At 46.4% G+C, this 22,370-nt stretch overlaps 11 protein-coding genes across 11 annotated transcripts; 8 read left to right on the top strand and 3 right to left on the bottom strand.

The window, feature by feature from the left end:
- Positions 1-88: 88 nt before the first annotated feature.
- On the top strand, positions 89-679 carry VTP01DRAFT_4319 (uncharacterized protein; the record flags this gene model as incomplete). Its single annotated transcript, XM_069382988.1, has 4 exons — positions 89-157; positions 208-276; positions 337-433; positions 498-679. 4 exons carry the CDS (start codon positions 89-91, stop codon positions 677-679), a joined length of 417 nt encoding a protein of 138 aa, XP_069243734.1.
- Positions 680-1,969: 1,290 nt separating this feature from the next.
- VTP01DRAFT_4320 (uncharacterized protein) lies at positions 1,970-2,776 on the bottom strand (the record flags this gene model as incomplete). Its single annotated transcript, XM_069382990.1, has 1 exon — positions 1,970-2,776. The coding sequence occupies one exon, from the start codon at positions 2,774-2,776 to the stop codon at positions 1,970-1,972; it is 807 nt and encodes a 268-aa protein (XP_069243735.1).
- Positions 2,777-4,261: 1,485 nt separating this feature from the next.
- On the top strand, positions 4,262-5,351 carry VTP01DRAFT_4321 (uncharacterized protein; the record flags this gene model as incomplete). The annotated part of the gene is made up of 5 exons (XM_069382991.1): positions 4,262-4,264; positions 4,341-4,552; positions 4,633-4,826; positions 4,885-5,057; positions 5,121-5,351. 5 exons carry the CDS (start codon positions 4,262-4,264, stop codon positions 5,349-5,351), a joined length of 813 nt encoding a protein of 270 aa, XP_069243736.1.
- A 476-nt stretch (positions 5,352-5,827) lies between these two features.
- Positions 5,828-7,216, top strand: VTP01DRAFT_4322 (uncharacterized protein; the record flags this gene model as incomplete). The annotated part of the gene is made up of 9 exons (XM_069382992.1): positions 5,828-5,936; positions 5,994-6,112; positions 6,179-6,263; positions 6,325-6,431; positions 6,489-6,587; positions 6,646-6,762; positions 6,827-6,893; positions 6,948-7,012; positions 7,076-7,216. The coding sequence occupies 9 exons, from the start codon at positions 5,828-5,830 to the stop codon at positions 7,214-7,216; spliced, it is 909 nt and encodes a 302-aa protein (XP_069243737.1).
- Positions 7,217-7,335: 119 nt separating this feature from the next.
- On the top strand, positions 7,336-8,335 carry VTP01DRAFT_4323 (40S ribosomal protein uS7; the record flags this gene model as incomplete). Its single annotated transcript, XM_069382993.1, has 5 exons — positions 7,336-7,374; positions 7,543-7,740; positions 7,806-8,081; positions 8,137-8,269; positions 8,325-8,335. 5 exons carry the CDS (start codon positions 7,336-7,338, stop codon positions 8,333-8,335), a joined length of 657 nt encoding a protein of 218 aa, XP_069243738.1.
- A 517-nt stretch (positions 8,336-8,852) lies between these two features.
- Positions 8,853-11,697, top strand: VTP01DRAFT_4324 (uncharacterized protein; the record flags this gene model as incomplete). The annotated part of the gene is made up of 3 exons (XM_069382994.1): positions 8,853-10,455; positions 10,520-10,915; positions 10,973-11,697. The coding sequence occupies 3 exons, from the start codon at positions 8,853-8,855 to the stop codon at positions 11,695-11,697; spliced, it is 2,724 nt and encodes a 907-aa protein (XP_069243739.1).
- A 327-nt stretch (positions 11,698-12,024) lies between these two features.
- VTP01DRAFT_4325 (uncharacterized protein) lies at positions 12,025-13,336 on the top strand (the record flags this gene model as incomplete). Its single annotated transcript, XM_069382995.1, has 4 exons — positions 12,025-12,209; positions 12,278-12,574; positions 12,641-12,846; positions 12,918-13,336. The coding sequence occupies 4 exons, from the start codon at positions 12,025-12,027 to the stop codon at positions 13,334-13,336; spliced, it is 1,107 nt and encodes a 368-aa protein (XP_069243740.1).
- A 195-nt stretch (positions 13,337-13,531) lies between these two features.
- VTP01DRAFT_4326 (uncharacterized protein) lies at positions 13,532-14,329 on the top strand (the record flags this gene model as incomplete). Its single annotated transcript, XM_069382996.1, has 4 exons — positions 13,532-13,636; positions 13,700-13,849; positions 13,994-14,152; positions 14,210-14,329. The coding sequence occupies 4 exons, from the start codon at positions 13,532-13,534 to the stop codon at positions 14,327-14,329; spliced, it is 534 nt and encodes a 177-aa protein (XP_069243741.1).
- A 277-nt stretch (positions 14,330-14,606) lies between these two features.
- VTP01DRAFT_4327 (uncharacterized protein) lies at positions 14,607-15,825 on the top strand (the record flags this gene model as incomplete). Its single annotated transcript, XM_069382997.1, has 2 exons — positions 14,607-15,492; positions 15,548-15,825. 2 exons carry the CDS (start codon positions 14,607-14,609, stop codon positions 15,823-15,825), a joined length of 1,164 nt encoding a protein of 387 aa, XP_069243742.1.
- An 801-nt stretch (positions 15,826-16,626) lies between these two features.
- Positions 16,627-19,365, bottom strand: VTP01DRAFT_4328 (uncharacterized protein; the record flags this gene model as incomplete). The annotated part of the gene is made up of 3 exons (XM_069382998.1): positions 16,627-16,706; positions 16,762-18,528; positions 18,597-19,365. The coding sequence occupies 3 exons, from the start codon at positions 19,363-19,365 to the stop codon at positions 16,627-16,629; spliced, it is 2,616 nt and encodes an 871-aa protein (XP_069243743.1).
- Positions 19,366-20,881: 1,516 nt separating this feature from the next.
- Positions 20,882-22,363, bottom strand: VTP01DRAFT_4329 (uncharacterized protein; the record flags this gene model as incomplete). The annotated part of the gene is made up of 4 exons (XM_069382999.1): positions 20,882-21,138; positions 21,243-21,619; positions 21,687-22,013; positions 22,077-22,363. The coding sequence occupies 4 exons, from the start codon at positions 22,361-22,363 to the stop codon at positions 20,882-20,884; spliced, it is 1,248 nt and encodes a 415-aa protein (XP_069243744.1).
- Between the last annotated feature and the right edge of the window lie 7 nt (positions 22,364-22,370).

A 22,370-nucleotide genomic window follows, 5' to 3' on the forward strand; every position in this document is an offset into this window, starting at 1 on the left:
GCTGATGAGGAGATACCGAGTGCTGCTGAGACTGAATGGCGAGAAATCGAAAGCTTCTCCTGCGAGTGGCACCGCACTCTGAACAGCAATGTACCTTAAAACCTGGGACGAATTCCAAAAAGCAGCAGAGGAGCTATATGCAGAATCACCAGAAACCGTAAAGTGGGGTTGAAAGCATTTCAACAACAATGTACTGATTTACCAAAGACACGTTACGTGTCTGGTTTCCGTCACGTAGATGGGGAGCTCGTCCTGAAAGTAACCAACGATCAATCGGTGAGGCGATCGCTCAAGGTTTCTGCCAAGTTTTTTTTGATCTGACCAAGCAATACCTAGATCATCAAGTATAAAACCAAAGAGGCGGCCGATTTAAAAAAGTTTGCAAACTTGAACTCGAGACTTATGCGTAAAATGCAAAATGTGGACATAGATGGTAGGTATCTAACCACTGTTGACTATTTGGACGACAACGTATCCTGAACATTTGGACTCTACAGAATCTGAGGCTTCCACGGCGCAAGCAATGGAGATCGTTAATAGTGGAAATACGCCTTCTGCAACAGGTCCTCAGATACCAGAGGTCGTAAGCACCGCGGGCTCTACACCTGCTTCAAAACCATCCCCGACGCCTCCAACATCCCAAGGCAAAAAGAAGGGCAACAAGAAGAAGAGACGTTAATTCATCCAATTTTGTATTGTTACTATAATACTTTGCACACACGCACCTAGCCAGTCTTTAATCATACCAGAAAAAAAGTGACAAAGCACACTTGTATTCGTTTCCTCAAAAGTACTTTGCAATCTCCCGGGCGCAACAATATGTGGACGCCGGATTTGAGTAGGTTGACTAAGTGATTACAAGGTGTAAAGTACAAAGAATGATCTGTTGCATACACTTGAACGAAGAAAAAGTGACGAATCGTAGCATAACAAAAACTTGGCTACTTTGTATTTAATTTTGTTCAGGAAATAACGGTGACACTGTTGGAAGATACTCCCACATTCCTTCCGAGTGCTTTTATTATGTCAACCGAACGATCGACGCTTCTGCTTCATCTCTAGAGTGCTGATTGCTTGTTAATATCAATATTTTCTTTAGCTTTTGAGATGCTCTTGTTGTAGTTTCTGAGTGCATATCGGTGTAGGTTCGAGATAGTTCTGCATCATGAGCATCTTACGATGAAACTCTTCGAGAATTCAAGATTCGTTCGGCTTCGTATTCCTTCTTGCTTTGGAGCAGTTATTGCAATGCAGCGAACCCAATGTTCCACTAGGTGACCGGGTACTTGTAAAAACTATAGCTTCAATTGCGAAAATGTTTTGAATGATGCATACCTGAACTCTGAAGCTAATTTTCAACATCGATAAAAGGCCGGACGTAGCCTTTTCATGGTCAAACCCGGTCTTTGATCGATGTGCCGTTTGATGGGCGCTCGACTGGATATCGTCCCGTCCGTTTTCTGATCCTTCACAAGGTGGTCGAACTCGTCAAAAAACTGAGAACGCGTGACGAAAGAGCTCGATTGACGAAAACCGGATATCAATATAACGTTTGTCGCCATGTTCACGGGTTCACTTCGAGGTTTATGTGGCAAGTGCAGATTTTTGCCGGGAGGCCTCCAACAACTGTTCTTGGCGCGTATAATTCCATCGGATTCGTAGCAGCACCTTTTGTCCTTATTCATTTGTTTCTTCAGAAGTTGGGAGGTCATCGATATTAGGTCACGATTCTCGCGCTTTGTTCAAACTCACAGTCGAGTTTGCATCATCAACGCCCGTTGCTGGCACTTTGTGCTGTAAAACCCTCTACATCAACTGCATAGGCAGCTCTGGTCTGTTCAAGACGAGGATATAATTGAAATGTCATTGATAGTCGTTTATTTTGATGTTCTGAAGATTAAGCTAATGGTATATGTACATTGCAGCCTGTCGGATCTGCTGACAATTCAGTGTTTGAATACGATGGCTTTTAGTGGTTGCCACCACCGCTACCGCCGCCGTTGGGACAGAAAGTAACAGTGTATTTGTGAGCCTTGCATCCAAAAGTGCTTGTCTTGTCATAGTAAGCATAGCTGTAAGCATCCTTGCAGCCAGACTTGAACTTGTCAGCGTACTCATTAGCCTTGCACTTTTCAGGAGAGTTGTATTCGCCACGGCAGCAGTATTCGTCATTGTTGAAAGCAGCACAGGCATTCTTGCAAGCACCTCCGTCGGTCTGAAGTTCCTTGGGGCACGAGGGAAGCGAAGGGCAGGCAGGATGTCCACAGTCACCTTCACCGCCTTCAGGCGAGATATCGAGAGGCAAGTTGAATCCATCGACGAACGAGATATCGTAAAAGTCATGACCGCCGTAGCCCTTGAACAAGAATTCGGCTAGAGACACAGCGAAACCATTGTTGCCACAGTCGCTACCGTCCTTGCAGCCCCAGAAACGGTCAGACCAGTTGGAGTCAACTTGGAAATCATGCGAGGAACCGGCGCCGACGTCGGTAGATTCTTGTTTACCGCCACCGTTGGTAAGCTTGTACACCTTGAGACCAGAGCCGCAGCTGTTCTTGATTGTAACGGTAACGCCGCCACCGCCGTTGCCGCCGCTGGAAGTCGAGTTGCCAGAGGAAGAGTGGGAAGGACCAGCCAATGAAGAAGACGAGGAAGAAGAGGACGAGGAAGAAGATGTGATGGAAGAAGAGGTAGAAGAAGAAGAAGAAGAAGATGCAGGTGCAGCCAAGCTAACGCCAGCGATAGCAGCAAGGGAAAGGATCTTGAAAAACATCATCTTGAAGGAGTGTAATGAGAAATGAGCAAATAAAAGAATGTAAGGATGGATTAAGTCGATGAAAGAAGATGTAGAATGCTGTCCCAACGTAAAAAATTCGACCTCTTTTATAGCTTTTTCAAAACAAGTCTTCTGGAGCTCCAGAAGCTGCTCAACCAGCTCAAGGCCCTGGGTTCTGCAGAATTTCGATTTCTGGTGCGCTCCTGTACCACAACAATCATGTCATGGAACTTGAAGGAGCAGTTCGGCAGCCAAGGCATTAAGTCGATTTCAACTTGCATGGAACATTTAAAGAGCCTGATATGATTTTCTTTCCGCAGAGGAGCTGAACAGCAATCGCGTCACGAAAGAACAAAAAAAAAAAAAAAAGAAAAAAAAAAAGATATCTGCGTTCGGATTGCACTCGTTTGTCGTTTGCAGGATCCTCGTGCTTTTTTGGGCACAGAACTTCTGGAGTTCGTCGACTGCTGGGTAAGTTCAGCAATGGTGAACTTCCCATAAACTGGACTCTAATCACTCTTTACCTACTAGCCAATGAACGTCGGCCCCCACCTAGAGAGGTATATCTCAACGAACAGTGCGCTTAAAAAGCTGCGAAAGAATGCTTTGAGAAGATACAGTACGAAAATAATGTCATGACTGTGAGTCCCCAATTTGCTCCGTTGCCAGAAGTACGGCAGATACTTCCTTCGAAGCAAGCGCAAGTCTACAAGACATGGGTCAAAACAGTGCAGGAGCATTAAGATGTCTGTAGTGCGTTCAAGGCCGTGTACCAGGCCCTGGATCCTTCTCGCGTCGCCGGCTTGCTAGAATGTGATGGGTTCACACTCAAACGGGAGCGAGGACGAAGTCTTCATAGACACATCACGGTATACAGGACTCGAAGTGTCCCTCAATAAGCACGTGTTTCATATTGGATTTCCACTAACGATTAGCGCTCAGGAAACAAGCCATTTGGTGGGCAAAATATCTTTTGCGTTTGGGCCCAAATTACTGCACCTCTGCTGAATGTAATAATTGTTGTCCGATGTCAGTATATTTCTAACGTTCATGGATCCAGTAGTTGATAAGGTGCTCTTGGACCTTCTGGCCTCGCTGCTCCTGTCCACGGATTGGAACCAAGCTCCTTTCAGCGTCGGGTTTTATTGCATCCTTGAAAGTCATAAACTGTGCTCTTCGAGAGTTTTAAGTCCCTCAGACTTCTGAAGCTGTCGCACCATTAGCTGATGTTGTTAGGACTGCCAAGGATTCTCAACTACGTACTTAATGGACGTCTGTCAGAATTTTAACACTGTATGCTCGTAAAAATGGAACTTATCAATGTGGTAGCTCGGTCCAAATTACTAACCAGATAGAATACCGACCTTTGTAGTTTGTGCACTTTGGTGGAAGCGTCGTGTCCATAATTTCTGATCGGGAGGCAAAGTGCAGGAAGAAACCGCCAAATTGACTGCCATTTTTTATTCTATTAACAGCTAAAACGAGATGGTAAGTCCGAGATGGACGTGTGAAATTCTTGACGATTCTGTGCGCAACATGGTCGGTAACATTTCAAGGGCACTAGGCGGAAGAATATGATTGTGCTTTGGATCTTATGCGTAGATTGCCTCCTCAAAATGTCGAGGACAATCTGAACAAGCTCTTGGACCTAGTCAATCCCGACCTTGCCGATGAACTCTTATCCGCTATCGACCAGCCTCTTAAAGTACGACGCTGTGCAAAGACCGGGAAAGATTACTTAATATGTGACTATAACCGCGATGGAGATTCGTACAGGTTAGAACAAGGTTTCTTTGAATGACCCGTCACGTCCGCGCGACCTTGAGATAATAATCGCAATTTTTGCTTGCTGCCAGGTCACCGTGGAGCAACGAATATGATCCTGAGCTGCCCGACGGCGCTGTCCCTTCACCAACGTTGCGTAAACTAGAAGTAGCAGCCAACGATGCTTTCGATACCTACAGAGAAATGTACTACGAGGGTGGAGTCTCATCCGTGTATACGTTTGATATCGATGACAAATTTGCTGTTGTTGTCCTCATAAAAAAAGGTAAGATGGTTGTCTTTCTGGATATGATTACTAGTAAGTGACATTTCGCGCCGAATAGTTGGCGACGGCGTGCGACGCATGAAGGGAGCTTGGGATTCCATCCACGTCTTTGAGGTCCAGGAACGCGGTCGCAACGCACACTACAGACTCACATCTACCATTATGTTGTACATGATCACTAATGGCCAAGAACTCGGCAACGTGAATCTAAGCGGAAGCATGACTCGTCAGGTAAGCCCGCCCTGACTGCCTTTGTGGTATCAGTCAACTGGAACCCTGGTCTGAATTATCTAGGCCGAGCAAGACTTCCCTGTGGATGACCCATCGGCACATATTGCAAACATTGGTCGTATGGTGGAAGATATGGAGTTGAAGATGCGAAACTCGTTGCAGGAAGTCTACTTTGGAAAGACCAAAGACATTGTAAACGACTTGAGAAGTCTGGGTTCTTTGGAGGAATCTCGGCAGCAAGCCAAGATCCAGCAGGAGCTTGTAGGACGACTTATGGAAAGAAGTGCCCGTTGATAAGATATCCCAATAAAAATCTCGGCAGATGATGCCTTGTATGAGAGCGTACAATCCGTTTAGCCAGACCTAAACAGTGGGCAGCAGGCTAAGACCATTTTGTTAGCAATGAATGGTACACTAGACTGCTCGTACGATTAAAAATACGTTTATCCGCGAGAAAGCTCACAGTTAGGGGTCTCTAGAACATACTGCTATGCCTACAACAGACAGCCGTAAACTTGTTTTCTGATTTTCGAGAGAGTTATTAAATAGACATACATTTCTCTCGGCTGCAAACGGGCTCATATCACAGCTTGCGAAATGCTGAAGCTGCAGGAGGACGTTGAGCAACAAGTTGGTGCGCGAGACTTCCATCCAAGTACGCTTCCAAGTGACGTGTCCGAACGACTGTGCGCAATGGCAGCAAGTCTTTAAAGTCAGCAATGAATAGAAGGCACTTGCCGGGCCGAAGAGGAGAAGTGGGTTTAACCAGTATGCGTCTATTGCTTGCAGCTGTTTTGGCACTGCTGTCCGTCGCCTCGACGGTGGTGGCTATAGCCACTGTGCCGCTACGAACACACTCCATCTCGATGCCCTATATTGGTAGGTTCAAATGCTTGTTGTACCTGAACGCCGACGAAGAGAGTAACCGAACAAAAGACGACGAGCTTCAAAACCGCTGGTTTGACTTTGGAGGAAGCACTATTATCAATACCAACCGTCATATCCGTCTGACTAACAACAGACAGTCTCAACAAGGTTATTTGTGGTCTCGTTTGGTAATGATTCCGATAGATGCGATCACACGCGCGTGTATTGATGAAAACTGACGCGAACATCACCAGCCTTTAACCGCTTCCAACTTTGAAATCGAGTTTGAATTCAAAGTCTCGGGTCAATCAGGACATCTCTTTGGCGATGGAATGGCACGTAAGTACACACGAGCGTTATTTGGTTATTAGCGGACTCCATGCTAACTCGTGCTTTGTAGTCTGGTTAACGAAGCAACGAGCGACAATTGGCCCCGTTTTCGGCTCAGTGGATCGATTTGAAGGCCTCGGTGTATTCTTCGATACTTACGACAATGAGAGAGCTCGCGTAAGAAAAATCCTACTCCCCGTCCTTGTGAAAATCAAATCCTAAATTAGCATGTAGCAACACACTTTCCCGTACATTTCCAGTATGCTTGGCGATGGACATCGATCTTATGACAATGATAAGGATGGTAGCACCACCGAACTTGCTGGATGCGAAGTTAGTCAATACATATGGTTGTGTGTTTCCGACGGACACTTACAGTTCCTTTGGATAGGCCAATTTCCGATCCAAGACTTTCCCCACACGTGCCAAGTTGACTTACTACAAGAGCAACTATTTGCAGCTGGATGTTATCTGGCGCGAAGAAGATGAATGGGATCAGTGCTTCAAGGTAAGTGAATAGCATCGTGCAAATTTTACTAGGAATCCATATTTAACACTGCTGGCACGACTAGGTTCACAATGTGGAATTGCCTGATCAAATTTACCTCGGTTTCACAGCACATACCGGTGAAGTTACTGGTAAGATGACTGTAAGGTATTATTTTGGTAATTCTCACCTGACCTGGCTTCCAGATAACCACGATGTCATCAGCGTCACGACAAAGACTTTGATTCCAAAGCCCAAAGAGGCAGCACCGGTAAAAGAACCTACTGATTAAAGAAGCAAGCAATCAGAGCCTAATGAGCATTTTGCCATATAGATGAAGCAGCAAACAAAATCCAAGAGCTCTGGAGGTTTCTTCTCCTTCTTATTCAAGTTGCTGGCGGCTGGTGCACTCGTTGGAGTACTTTTTGTTGCATATCGCATTTACGATAAGAACAATGCCATGAAGCGATTCTAAAGAAAATAAAATACATATTTTTTCCATGAAGCGCATTTTGAAGACTTTCGAGTGGGTACGACCTGTGAAGGCAGGTTGAATTTCGTACTCAGACGAGCTCCCGGCGGTTACTATAGCGAATGCTGGCTGCAACATGGCCTCCTCCTCTTTATTCGAAGGTACGCATCCGATTATATACTAGAGGTTCATCCATCCAATACGTCCATCGACGAGTGCTACTGTTTGAGCATACGAAGTTTGTTCGAGTACCGGGGTCGATTTAAAAGTTGGATGGATGAACGGATAGTATCCTGGCAACGAGCAGTTTTTAACGAATTTGGATGTAGGCCAACATGGTTGCTCTGAATCTGCCTGCTGACGTGCTGGCTAGCTCTGACGGCTCTCCTAAGCTCTTCAACAAGTGGTCTTACGAGGATGTCGAAGTTAAGGACATTTCCCTCCAGGATTACATTCAAATCCGTCAGCACACCTACCTTCCCCACACTGCTGGCCGCTTCGCTGTTAAGCGTTTCCGCAAGGCTCAGGTGCGTTTTGGGGTGGAAGAAGATTCGTATTAAGAGTAAATGTAGTAACAAAAGGAATGCTACAGTGCCCTATCGTCGAGCGTTTGACCAACTCGCTCATGATGCACGGCCGCAACAACGGCAAGAAGTTGATGGCTGCCCGTATCGTCCAGCACGCTTTCGAAATTATCCACCTCTTGACCGACCAGAATCCCATCCAGGTCCTCGTTGATGCCATTATCAACACTGGTCCCCGCGAAGACTCCACCCGTATCGGCTCTGCTGGTACCGTCCGTCGTCAGGCCGTTGATGTCTCTCCCCTCCGTCGCGTCAACCAGGCTATTGCTCTCTTGACCACTGGCGTACGTACCCAAAAAATTGCAATCGAGGTATATAGATAGCTAACCGGTTGTATAGACCCGTGAGGCTGCTTTCCGCAACGTCAAGACCATCTCCGAGTGCCTTGCTGACGAATTGATCAACGCTGCCAAAGGCTCTTCCAACTCCTATGCCATCAAGAAGAAGGACGAATTGGAGCGTGTCGCCAAGTGTAAGTGCAGAGCTAAATATTGCACTATACAGCCTACTGACGTTAATTTTTACAGCCAACCGCTAAAAGCATCGTACAGATTCATATGCTCTGCCGATTGTAATAAAGGCCAATTTACACTCAAAAATATTGATTTTTAGTGTCTATATGCTATATTTCGAGGTTGTTATCTTTCTTTTCTTTTCAATTTGGATCATCTTTCTAAGAGTCTACAAAGCATGTGAAAGGTGAGAGGGCCGCTGCTTGGGATTCCGTGAGTCTTGATTTATAAGCTTTTTGACTCGAGTGTTGCTTCGATAGTAATTACAGTCTAATAACAGAAATGCGATTGCTGTGAGTCGAATATAGATTATTTAGAGTTTGGGCAGCCTCCTGTGCGTGCATGCTCGGAAAGGGCATTTGTTTCTGCAAGCAAGGTGGAGGTGTGAACCCCCAGTGAGGCAACCCAGCGCTGAATCAAATTTTCTTTTTTGACTCAAATTCGATCAATCCGCATCCCTTTTCGACGACATACAAGAAAACGAGCAAAGGCTAAGAATCAGCTTGGGTGATTATCCAAATCATACTCGTCAAAGCTTCAGAAATGTCCAAAGCAGTTTCGCCGCAACCTAGCACTGCCTCCTACAACAGCATAGATGAAATTGACTTTGAAGAAGAGCCTGTCGACACTGGACTCATCCGCTGTGTCTGCGATTCCTCAGAAGACGACGGCTTCACCATTCAGTGCGAACGATGCCTTGTCTGGCAACATGCATACTGTGTCAAGATTAGTCAGCACAATATACCCGATCACTACTTGTGCGATCAATGCGAGAACAAGCTAAAGAAATTAGCTGCCTCCGGAGACTTTCGAGCGCACGTTGCAGGTTTTATGCGAGGCATGGAAATCAACAGCCTTGGAATGATTAGCAAAGGAAAACAAAGAGCACGATCAGAATCTACCAAGGGTATCGACACCGACAAAGCCAACTTTGCTGACGTTGGGGACGAAGACATGGAATTAGACGACGACCCAAAGTCACCAGCGCCTGGACGGCCTACTCAACAGTACCGTAAAAATACAGTTGGACGTCCTCCTTCACGGAAACCGAAGTTGTCAAAGCGAATTTCCATGCCTAAACGATCAATGCAAGACATTCAGGCAGCTGACAGCTCATTGTTGCGGCGGAGGAATGCGTCAAGGCCGGGCAGGAAACGAAAGCAATCTTCTGGCGAATACCAGCACACAGAATCTACCTATGTTCGCAGCGAGTATGCTTACAAAGTATTTGAAGACACTATCGAGCGATGGAAAATGATCATGAACAGGCGGAAAGACGTGAACGGATCAAAATCTGGAATGGAGATCCCTTTCCTTGTAGCAATGAACGACGGCATACCTTCGCCCAATCCGGATATTTCTACTCGACAGTTGCCTTCAGAGTTACAGCAAGGGGCATACAGCAAATCCGACAACAAAAGTGTGCGCAAAGGAGTGTTTGCGGATACTTTCATACCGGCCAACCAATTTTTAACAGAAATTACTGGCGATATAATCCTCAAATCTGAATACAAGTTTGACCCTCGGAACGATTTCGTAATGCTTGGAACACCCCGATCACATGTCTTTTTCTATCCAACGATTGATCTTTGCGTTGATGCGCGTTCTCGAGGGAACGATGCTCGTTTTGTGAGACGGTCATGCCATCCAAACGCAGAGCTGCGGGGAATCCTCGTACCAAATGCTGCTAAAGACCATACTGTCCATCTTGGCTTGTTTACAAAGAGCGATATCCAAAAAGGTCAGGAAATTACGATTGGATGGGGCTGGCAAAGAGGGCATATCAGCTGGATGAAAAACCTCGAATGGCATAATCTGGGACGTCCAACGGAAGGCCACCACGTCGTTGATGAGGAAGACGAGCGCAGCAAACGTCTGGCAACAGGAGATATGTTGGAATGCTTGCACGAAGAATTCGGTGACTGTGCTTGCAAAGACAGCAAAGCATGCTTTATCTATTACCTTGACAAGGAACAAGAAAGTGAAGGTGGTCTTGGCCGGACTACATACTCTGTTCCAAAGACTCCAGCGAAACGGAATTGGTGGAAAGCAGAACTTGGCACGTCAGACAACGATCAATCTGATGGTAGCGAGGAGAAGCAGAGCAAACGGCAATCCATAGATGCCAAAGTATTCCAAACTAAAGGTACGCGAACTAGATGTCATGCAGATTCCTTTTAATACAATGCTAAAAATTTTAACTTTATTAGATACGCTTGCTCCAGCATCGCGGCAAAGTATTGTATCTGCTGTCAAGGATCTGAGCGCCAATGGACCCGCAGATTCTGCAGACGAAAATGTGGACATCGACATAATATCGACTTCGCCTGTAGTTGGCAGCCCAGTGATATCTGCACCTGCCGCTTTGAACGATGGAGACAACGAGGAAGATCTGGATATCGATGGCGACGATATTGATGTAGGACAGGAGAATATGGAGACTACCGCTGCGGTTACTGGACAAGACTCGAATGGATCATCATTGAAAGATGTAAAGGCCCTTTCGACAAAGGAACCGGCAAAACTTCCATGCAAAAAGAATTGGATGAGAGCGTATTTAAAGCAGGTCGAAAATGTGGATACAGCAAACGAATCTTCGTCGCCGAGTAAGTTGACAAGGAAAAGTTTGAAGAGCGTACAAAAACTAACTGCATTGTTATCAGACGAAGACTCTTCTTCGACTCGACTACCATCGGAAAAGAAGGAGGATATTGAAAACGTCGAAGTGGAGCGTGAAAGTAAACCTGAACCGAGCATACAGGTCGATGCAGTCAAGAAGGAAGAGCAGGTTGATCAAACTGGCAAGCTCGATGTTGACTCCTCGGATTCAACATCGATCAAGGTCGAGAAATCTGAAACTGTAATTATCGCTCCTCCTGCTACTTCTGCCTCACAACAGCCTTCCGCAAATGGACCTTCAGGACCATCGATACAGATGGAAGCGCCGTCTCAGCTACCAAATACAGAGGATATTGACGAAGGAGAAATGAGCGATGCAAGTTCTGCCTCAACTATTCCTCTTGATGATCTAAGCTATCAAGGACCTTCTGCAAAGGCAGAATCCGCACCCAAAGAGCCGGCAGACATGCAAGTCGACGAGGATAGCAACACAAAGGACTCTGAGGAGAAAACCGAAAAACCAGAGGAAGCGACTACACAGCAAGAAGCAGCAGCTAACAGCAAACAGCCGGCTGCAAGTGCAAGCGATGCAGAGCAGTCCAAACCTACCAAAGTGAAGCTTTCTCTGCAAGAATATCTCTCTCGGCGGGCTGCCGGGCAATCCGTAGCGAACGATTCTGCTGGTGAACGCCAACAAAAGCCGAACGAAAACAAGGAGCCATCAATTAACGGACCTGACAGCAGCAAGCTTTCGGAAACGACAGCGTGAAATGATACCCCATCCTACTTGTACAGTGCGTGCCACTTTTTCTTTAGTTATTTCTTCTTTTCTTTTCCCTTTTTCTCCGTGCTTTAACCCCTCCCCCCAAGAAATCTTTGTAAATAAGTTTTTATTCTCGATGCGTGCCTCCTTTGTGTGTATAAAAGCAGGGTGGAAGTCACCTATCTACTCTTGTAACTTTTGATATCTCTTCTCTGAATGTGGAAACCGATGGCAACGTGATAACACGTTTCGTTGTTCCCAATCGCAATCGAGAGGGTTTCTGGGATTCAGTTCCACTTCGTCTCCGCAACAAACATCGTTCTTGTGCTACCAATGTCTTCTGCATATTTATCAGTTGCAATAATGGAAGAAAATAGTAGCGCCAACGCCAGCAGCATCACTCCTCCTCCTTCATCAAATTCGTCCGGCAATCTAACAGTACACTCCTCCTTGACGACCGCCAACATTGCCTCACTGCCCCGTATGGCACCAAAGACGTCCATTAGCCACCCCATCAAGTATGTCTGATCTATTGATGGGCAATGAAAGTTTTCATTGACGGCTAAATTGAAAAAAAAAGCATCAGCTGGATCTTGCCATCAGAGTACTTGCCTTTATTATCCTACTGCGAGCTGCCGGACGAGATCGATTTATACGACTTGACAGATCCTGTTCTTGAGCACCGCTTAGCGCCCCATTTGGCGGAAGCGCAAAAAGCAGTAGCAGCGAATTGTTCCGTTGTGCACGGGAATCTGGCTCTAAGCTCTTGTCCTGGCAAGAAAGTGCGCCTGACGGGCCCTAGTCGAGGGAGAGCAGCCATCGATCGCGAGCTGGATATGGACTTCTCACGGATGCAATCGTTTGGTATCACAACTGTCGTTTGGTAAACACTGGCTTTTTATACATATGGATATCGCACAGGATGATTAAAGTCGCCTCTTCCTTGCAGTTGCCTGAACGATGCAGAGCTGGACTATCTCGGTGCATCGTGGCCAAAATACTCCGAGGCAGCTGCGCAGGCTGGCATGGACGTCATTCGAGTGCCAATGATAGAAGGCAGTTGTCCAGATACGCTGGAGGAGATCGATGCTGCGATCGATGCCGTCAATGCCAAAATCCATAGAGGCGAAAACGTGCTTACGCACTGCAGAGGCGGTAAATATGACGACGATCGATAATTACATTCTCGATTGACAATGCTTATTCCTTTCGCATAATAATAATAGGTGTTGGAAGAGCTGGATTGTTTGCGTGTTGTTGGCTACTAAAGAATCTATATTGTTTGTCTGCTGAGCGGGCTATTAGATACGTGCGGATACGACGCAGTCCAAAAGCCATCGAGACGATGCGCCAAGCTGAATACGTTATACGTTACTCCCAATATGTTGGCAAGATCTTGGAACAGCCGCAACTGTTGCGACCGATACCAATCGGCGGCGAGGTTTCTACTACTATTATCCACTCTACAACTAATACCCCCACCAAGAATTCTTCTATCACTACTACTACTACATCTTCAACCTTGTCAAAACCATTGCTCATGCATCACACCGACTTTCGGCTTAGGATACCTTCTTTGTCGGATATCTCCAGGCTGGAACAGTCAATGCGGGATCCAGATAGAGACAAAGATATTTTGTCATAGCACATGCATCTAATGTAAATATAGCCTGCAAAAGAAAGAAGCATCGTTGCTGTCCATGTGTACTGGGCGTTGCAATACGTCTTGAAAGAATTTGGACATGTCGGGAAATTGTTGAATTTGACAGCTGTCTTCATTTCTAATCAACGCAACGCGTGCCGATTAGACTTTGTATTTCCTTATCCTCGATCGATAGCTATGCGCGAACTCCAACTCAACACCGATTCTTCAATGACAAAGGAGGCATTCTACCCCGATCTCAAAGATGAAATCAAGGCGATCGTAGAAGGACAAAGATACTGGGTACAGTTTAGCCTGATAAGCCGGACAAAAAGAAAGAATGGCTGATAAACGATGGAAATGAAGGTCACGAATCTCGCCAATGCATCTGCAGTCATATACCACGGTTTACGATTGCTCGAACATTTCCAAAAGAAACCGATCAACTGGGTGGGCTTTTACATTGTCAATCCTCAAGATGCCAACAAACTCATCTTGGGCCCCTTCCAGGGCAAGGTAAAGCAAACAGAACAGAGGGGGGAAATAAGGGATTATATATGTATAAAGAAAGCAAGGAGTGTGCAACAAAAAGAGCAGGGGCGTTGGTAAATGAAATGAAAATAAAATGCCCATCATCATTGAATCCGATACTTTTGATAGGTGGCATGCACAGAAATTGCATTTGGAAAAGGTGTATGCGGTACCGGCGCTGCGACCCGCCAGACCCAAGTCATCAAGGATGTGCACCAGTTTCCCGGACACATTGCGTGCGACTCTGCTTCCAAATCTGAAATAGTCGTGCCCATGATATACAACGATGTAAGTTCTATTATTTAACGATAGGTTTGGTACCAATTATCTTACGAGTTGCAATAGAAAGTCATTGGTGTGCTGGACATTGACTGCGAAGAGACGGAAGGATTTGATGAGACTGACCGGATCGGCCTGGAGGCAATCGTATCTATTCTCATTGACAGCTGTGAATGGCCATATTGAGATTAAAAGCATTAAGAAAGGGGTTATTTATGTGTCTCTATTTTCTTGTTCCTTTTCTATTGATATCTCCCTTCTTTTGAACAACGTTCTCTTCTTATTTTCCATTTCTTTTTTTTTCATTTGTGTACTCAAACAAGGTTAACGTAGCCTCCTGCCAGTCTTTTCATATAATCGGTATGGCATCGGAATTTGTGGGGAAAGTAAACGCAAGGATTCTGGCTTAACGTAGGCGCGCGCGCGTTTCTTGCTGGATAGGGAAAACCAGCTGCTGTTTTCCATGTCCAGGTCGTCGATGCATAAGACTCATCAACGCAACAACAAAGTATGGGCGGCGCGGCGTAATAGCAACAGCAGCAACACCGTGATAATATCTAATGTGGACGAGGCTATTTCCCCCAACTTCGCAGAACCTCGATGCAGCAGCAACAGCAAGATACTGAGCGAGAAGTCGTCGTCGCTTGCAACCATGTACCGCCTAAAACAACAGGTGTCCGCGCCGCCGCGACATTCTCCTCGCAAATCCAAGACGTACACGCCACAGTTGGCGGATATCGATAGTATTCGAGAGTCGACCAATGCTGCTGCCACTGAAGATGCATGGGAAGCTGCATTGCCGCTGCTGGATTATCAGACTTCCTCCTCCTTGCTTCCCACTTTGTTTTGTTCCTCCTCCTCCTCCTCCATGACTCTTCCTTCACCTTCGAGCCCTAGACCGGAGTCAGTCTTGCTGGCTGCTGCTGCTGCTGCCACTGCGTCCTCTTCTTCTCTACCGTCCTTGCCTTTTTCCTCGACACAGCAGTTCGAGCTGCCTCCGCATCCTCTAGATCCACCATCATCGAATACGCCTCGGCCTTCGCCCTCCACACGGTTAAAAAACGCCTTTCGACGCCTTAGTATGCAGGAAGTGGTGCCTAGCAGGAGCTCTTCCTTGGCTGAAAAGATAAAGGGCAAATTCCAGCCAAAGCCTGCATCGACAGCAGCAGCAGCAGGTATGAAGCGGTCAACGTCCTTGTCATCCATCTCTTCGTCGTGGTCTTCTCGGTTTTCTCCCAATAAGTCAACAAACCGCAAATCATCAACCGGCAGCAGCAGCAACGCCACTGTCTCTCCTTTGGAGTCTGACATGCAGGTTCATGAAAGCAAGTATTTTTTTTTAGCTCGACGTCGGGCTTGCATCGTTCGCCCCATCTCCTACATGTAGTCTAATAAATCGTGTAGGTCTCTCTCTGGATAACAAGGCACAACGCCAACACCAACAGCAGCCGAATATTATTATGTCAGATCGACGCCCGTCTGTTGTCCGGTTTGCGCCGCTTGTATCAATCAAAGAAACATTCTCAAGGCACGAATACGATCGTGGATGTGATCCAGATGCGGCCTGCACGCGTTTGACTTCAGCCATGGTACAGCGGATCAAGGATGAATTGAACTTTTACAAGCTTCAAGAGATGCATGTGCATGAACAGAGCCGTGTTTATACCCATTTCTTTCTATAGCTTACTATTTATACTATTCAGATACATTGTCCTACACGTGATAATAATAAATTGCTAAAGATTCTTTAAGAGGATCTACACTAAATAACATCAATTGGAAGAGTAAGTGAAAGTTGTGAGCTCATCACTAATATCTATCTAGATCAAAGTTCTATTTGTTATGCAATAAATGGTCTTGGTATTAAATGCATAATAGTTGGAAGAAAAAGTTGTGCTGTATAGAATAGGAAGAAAGACGAAAATGTTATACAATGTTGTTGATTTGTTTATCGACTTTTAGTTTTTTTAGATTGTTGTTGTTATCGACTTTATCCATTCAACAATTGTTGATGTTGTTTAGGCATACATAAGATTTTTGGGCATGAAGGGCTGAAAGATAGAAAGAGAGAGATATACAGTAACATACATACAGAGATAGTAAGAGTGAGAAAGGGAGATTTCTACAGACCATCAAAACGTACAAGGGTAGAAAAGAAAAGGGAAGAAAAACCATACATATAGCGAGATCTCGAGATATGTGAGAGGAATGGTTGATGAAGAGAGGTGATATATCACGCACACAAAAGAGGTAAAGAAAGATCATGGTAACTTGTAAAGGGACTGGCTGGATGACGAACTTGGAGCGAAGGATGTGGTGTTGCTCTTGCGTTCGTGCCATATTCGGGTCGGGTCGAGTCGAACGAGCGGGCTTGGTGTAGCACACGTCAGGCAAAGTAAGGAATCGGCCAGGGGATGTCCATCAAGAAAAGGACATTAAAGAGTATATACGGGAACTTGAATGTGGAGCGCTTGGAATCCTGTCTAAAAGACAGCCACCTGGCTTGTGCTTCCTGAGAATACGTTGCCACCATCTTGAATTGGATTCTTTACGTTGAAAGCATCTGGAAAGTACGGATCAGTATATGTTCTTCTTTTTTTCTTTGAGAAAAGACTTACCGTGACGACAATCATGATGCCAAACCCAGTCGTTCGTGTAAGGATCTCCCAGCGTAGTCGTCGGATGATGGGTTTTCCACCATGTTTCCAGTATGTGACCACATAGTTGATGTAGTAACAAGAGCCTTGTCTTGTTATCGTCAGGCGATCTTGACAGGTGGCGATCCAGACCGATAGTATCAGTTACAGCAGCAGATCCATGCCTTGCGTCGCAGTGGTCGTACAATGCAGAGCGGTTCCATGCAGTCTTGTTTACCGGTGGTGGATTACCCCAACCATGCTTGTCGGAATTGGTATCCGATGATGATAATACCCATGGCAGCTTGACTTGTTTCAGGAATCCTCGGTGATGCAGCCGCGAATCGCCTTCTTGTTGATAAACATGCCCGGGTGGTTGATAACCTTGACGATGATGGACCCCAGCTATAGCAGCAGTAGCACACGGAGATAGGCCGCGACTTTCGGATGCACTGTAATCTCTCCATTGATTGTTCTTGTTGCTAAACCTGGATGGGTTTGAATTCTTCCAAGGAGAGTCATGGGAGCATGAGAAGGTATCACCAGGGCTGTCTGTCAACGATGAAGAGTGTTTCCATTTGCCTGGATCACCAGAGCTACCATCTTGCATGTTTGAATGTCCTTGCAGACTTGGATCGAGAGAGCACCATCCATTGTCACTGGGTTCGGCCTTGTCTTGAGCGTGATGTTTCCAAATGGAGGATGCAAAGATACGCCGACCTGGATCACGGTCGTGAGGAGAGCCAAACTCGCAATCAGTATCCTTGAAGTTGTTGATACCTTGAGGATTGTCGAACAAACATCCCAGGATGCCAGGCGAATTATTGCGGTCCGCAAAGTCGTCCAACCAGTCATACCAACAGACACTCTTGGCAGGATCCCTCCAGTCGGTAAATAAGCGCTCCAGGTCGCCGCTGTCAAGCCAGTCATGCTTGTCGCGGAGCAAGGATGCGTCATCTCTAAATGAATCATGTTTCCATTTTCCAGAACAACGCTCCAATGCCAAGATGCACCAGCCATCAACGTTGTCTAGCCAGTCATCAATGCCTTGATCGTCGGTACCAACGAGATTTCCCAACAGCGAAGCGGACTTGCCATAATCGTCGACCATGGAGAGCCAGTCTTGGGAGCAGTTGATAGCAAAGAGCTGGTCCAGAGCCGAAGGGGACTTGCCGCCATCACTTAGCCAGTCCAGACAATCAGTACCGTGATTGCTGCAGCAAGCGGCGAAAAGACATTCCAAAGCCGAAGAAGAGCGATGCTTGTCGCACTTGACCCTTAACAAGTCAAAGCAATCAACATCAAAGGCCTTCTTAATGCCGTGGTCTTGAGCGTCACAGCGTTTGAAAGGAGCAGCGGTCTTGGCTGCATCCATGCAGTCTTGTTTAGCAACAGCAAGGTGCTGGTAGTCTTGATGCTGTTGCTTAGCAGTAGGAGGGGAAAGGACGCAATGGTCGGTGATCGAGGTTTCCGACTTGTCCTGAGCTTCTTTGTATTCGGTTATTGTCTCTTGAGGGACAAGTTCCTCCGAGGCTTGAAGGACGTAAGGCGAGATCTTAGCAGGATGTTGTCCCCAGCCATCATTGTCGGCACCAATGCAGTCTTGACTCTCGGGATGGGCAGATAGCCAGGGCAGATTGAAAGGATTGAAAGCTTTGCGATGACCGTCAACGGAAGCGCTGTAGTAGGCACTGAGAGCAGGAGCACCCCAGGGTAGCACTTGTTGGGTACCATCCTCCGATGCATCGTCTAAACAATATCTGTTGTTAGTGAATGCAATAACAAAAGCGGTTACACGGGGTATCTGCTATCCTCACCGGTGTCAGAAGCACTGTTGTTGCCGTCCAGAGGTGGAGGCACCGCATCGTCGGAAGGTGGACAGAGCGTGGTGCCAGGTTCAATAGCCATTGGAGCCTTCTTCAAAAAGTCGAGCTGGTGACGGGTCTTGGTACTGTTGCTCATTGCAACAGCAGCGGTAGGCTTGGAAGCATGAGTCGCCAAAATAGCAAGCGTTTCCGCATCCTTGGTGCAATCAGCGGCTGTGAGGTTGCGGGCGTTGGTGGCAGACGGATCGGCGCCGAGCTCAAGCAGGGTGCGAGCCAGTCGAGGCATTCCGAGAAAACCGGCAAGATGGAGACTTGTGTTGCGAGCACCCCAAACATGATGGATAAACAGGCGAAGTTCTCCCGGCTCGGCGTGCTGGCGCATAAAGATGAGAATCTGCATAGCCATGTCCTCCTTGCTGTGAAGCAGAGCGACTTGAAGCGCATTGAGATCCGTGACAGATTTACCAAACTTGGCAGAAGCTTCAAAGCGGATGTCCTTGTTGAATTGCAAGATGCGATGCTTGTGCGAAGGCGGATAGCGCGACGCGTCGTTGGGAAGGCGCGAGGCGAGGATCACATCCTTGACGTGAGCAGCACGGTTCTTGTTCTGGAACAGCTTTTCAAGAGCGGCCTTGTCGTCGGTAGCGATGATGGTTTGGATTGCTTTCCAGATCTTGGAAGGAGCACAGCAGGTAGCAGAGGTGCATTTCTTGTTAGCGTCGTGGTGAGCAGGGTTAACAACTTGAATGGAAACAGCCATGATGATTAGTACAACAAATGATGAGTTTTTGGTGGTGGTATACAGCAGAGAGATAAGACAACAGATGAATAGATAGAAAGCGATGTAAAGAGAAGAAGAAAAATGTACAGAAACTAGTAGCAGCTGTTTGCAGACAAAGGGTAAGTCAGATGAGACCCGTAGAAGAGGTGACGAGGAAAAGCCTGGATGGCGCGTCGAGATGTAGGGTATTTATTAGTTTCTTGCTCGACGAGCTGACAAACAAAACGGCAATCCGTCAAGATTGGTTGGGTCCCCATCTGCGTGTGCCTGATCTTCCTACTGTGAGCCCGCTGATCTGGCGGACGCAGAATTTTCAACTGACCTTGCATCACGAGGTACATGCATGGCTCCATTACACATTAGCACAAGTTTAGGTAAATTGTTATTAATGTTTGGTTTGGTGGCAACGACCTGCATCGCCAACGCTTTTCTTTGTGTTCCACTATCCCAATCCCGCTCCTCGTCGTATAGTTCTGTTATCATCATCAGATGTTGTCGCAAAATGGCTCTGCTACGTAGTACGCCGAGACTTTTCCATCCTCCTCAACTTAGGAGAACCTTCTTGAAATCCTTTTTGTTTTACATATAAACGTGATGCATTGCTTATCAATGTCACCGGGATAAAAACAAAAAAAATTGGGAATGGACTCTGGACTTTTGCTGTTTCTTCACCGACCCCGGAACACCATCTTTGGAGTAGGGCGGACTTGGTCGCTTGTTCGCTCTCATTCTCCCCCGCATACACGCACACACGCATACACACAATCGCGCTTTTGTCTTTTTGTCCTCCCTCCCCCATCATCGCGTTTTCGGAAAGGGCGTTTTTCTCTCTCCGCCGCATTGTTTGCTGAGCATCAAAGTTCTCGACTGACATACTACAGCTTAGAGCATTCATCTGGTCATATGTGAATCTTAAAACGTGGAGTTACTTTCATTTGTTCTGTCAGTTGCAACGCTTTTTCCTCGGAGATGAACACAGATTGACACCATGGACATGGATGATGCAACGCGCATATTCTACTACATGTTACAGATAAATTATATTATCGCAATCTGTGTGTGCGTGTATATGCTGTTATTTTAATTTACACGACGACTCGCGCTTGCGCGCGTAGACGTCCGTGGTTGGCTGCTGCGAGCGCGGGTATCTTTGCTTTGTGGGTTTTAATTTCAACGCGCTTTAATTGAACCTTGGATAAATGCATATCGGAAAAGGCTGTGCGCCGATGCATTCAACGACCGAAACAAAAGACAGTGCTATCGCCGCCAATGGGGCGCTGTTGTCAACTACGCCGCCGTGCACGGTCTCTACGCTGTGAAGAGACAAAGGATGAAGGGACAGTGATAACGTTTAGATTTACAGAACGAGATATTACAGGAAAAAAACGAAAAAAGACAACAACAACAACAAGGACGGCAACAAATATGTTTGAGATATAGTAGAGTAATTATACGTGTGTGCGTGTAAGGATTAACTAGCGATATACCTTCTTTTTTACGACCAGACTTTCCAAGATGTCTTTCGTGCCTGGCGAGATTTTTTTACCCACTCCCGCCAGCGCGGAAGACAAGTATCCCAGTTCTGATCGTGATCAATACTTTTCTCTGTACTTCCTTGCGGACATTCACAGCGGCATCCAAGGTTACTTTCTTTGGAGGGGCAGTGACGATACAAATCGTGCTGATAGCCAAAATCTTCAAAGTAGTGGATCTCATCTGTATCCAGGAATAAACCAGCCGCAAGCGAGTGCACTAGAGAGAAAAACATGGTTCGCATTAAAATACGCGTTCTCTCTCTCTCTCTCTTTCCATCTCTTTCCCTCTTCTCCGTTCTATTCTTTTTTCCAATGCATTACCTGGTGCATCACCCCAGCGCTCGTAAAAGAAATTTCCAGTCTTATCCAAATAGTCGAAAAAGTCGCGGTAGCTCGGGCTACGCCAGAGATCGAGCGAGGCAATTTCAAAGTTCGACCAAAAGTGACAAAGGTTGTAATCTCCCGTGTTTTCATCTCTGAAGTATGGGAATAGGCGTCCAACACGATCCAAGTTGATGTGGCGGGATCTCGCATAGTCCAGCACAGTTTGCCACAGTGTCGGGATGGTCTCCTTCAATTCTTGCAAGGTCACAACGAATCCGTACTTTTTGCCGTACTTTTGCATATACAAGAACGGGTCGTATGTGATGTCGCAAAAGAATCGGACGCCGGGTTCTACGCGCCAGTACCAATCATAACTTAAACAGACCGTCAGTCCTGTTCCATCCGGTCCAGAGACAGAGAGAGAGAGAAATGTAGACTTACTTGTCTAGCAAAGGATGACGGAAAAAGAAACCGGATTGATAGCGGCACATGTGGTGATAGCTCTCCATGTCCCCAAACATGACGTTTTTGGCTCTCATTTCTTCGCGACACTCTGCAGCTCTGGTCTGATTCACAGATGCAGGGTAGCTCCAGTGTTCTACGGGTACGAGACCGAATTGCATAATTGCTCCGGGTGCTGCTCGATGCATTGCTGATTTGAATTCTTCAGTGAAGGGTTCGTTGTTGAGGAAGACATACGGGTATCTAAAGTTCTTGTTGAATCTATCTTCTAGATTGACAATCGTTCCAGCGATATCCTCCTGTTCCCTGTCAAAATATATTAGATAATTATATCTACTATTGAAATAATACAATAAACTGCTTCCAAACCTGTTGCGAACAAGAATGACAAAGGCAGCTTTAGCCTTTTCGCGCGGCGGATGAGATTTGAGCCATTGTTGCGGTAAGCAAACTCGAGCATCGTAGTTGTCATAGTATGCCTGCGGCTGCATTGTTTTTGTCACCCGCGGATGACTGGCTACATTGTAAAGCAACACAAAGGCAGCCACGAACGCTAAAGCTAGCAAAGGCTTTCGCGAAAGCATTGAGAATGGCTTCATCTTGTTCTGGGACGTCCAGTGCTCAGAAGAGAGCATGAATTCAGAGTCAGTTACCATTTGGAGC

The sequence above is a fragment of the Rhizomucor pusillus genome (genome assembly GCF_041956525.1).
Source record: "Rhizomucor pusillus strain CBS 183.67 unplaced genomic scaffold VTP01scaffold_2, whole genome shotgun sequence".
Taxonomy (NCBI): Eukaryota; Fungi; Mucoromycota; class Mucoromycetes; order Mucorales; family Lichtheimiaceae; genus Rhizomucor; species Rhizomucor pusillus.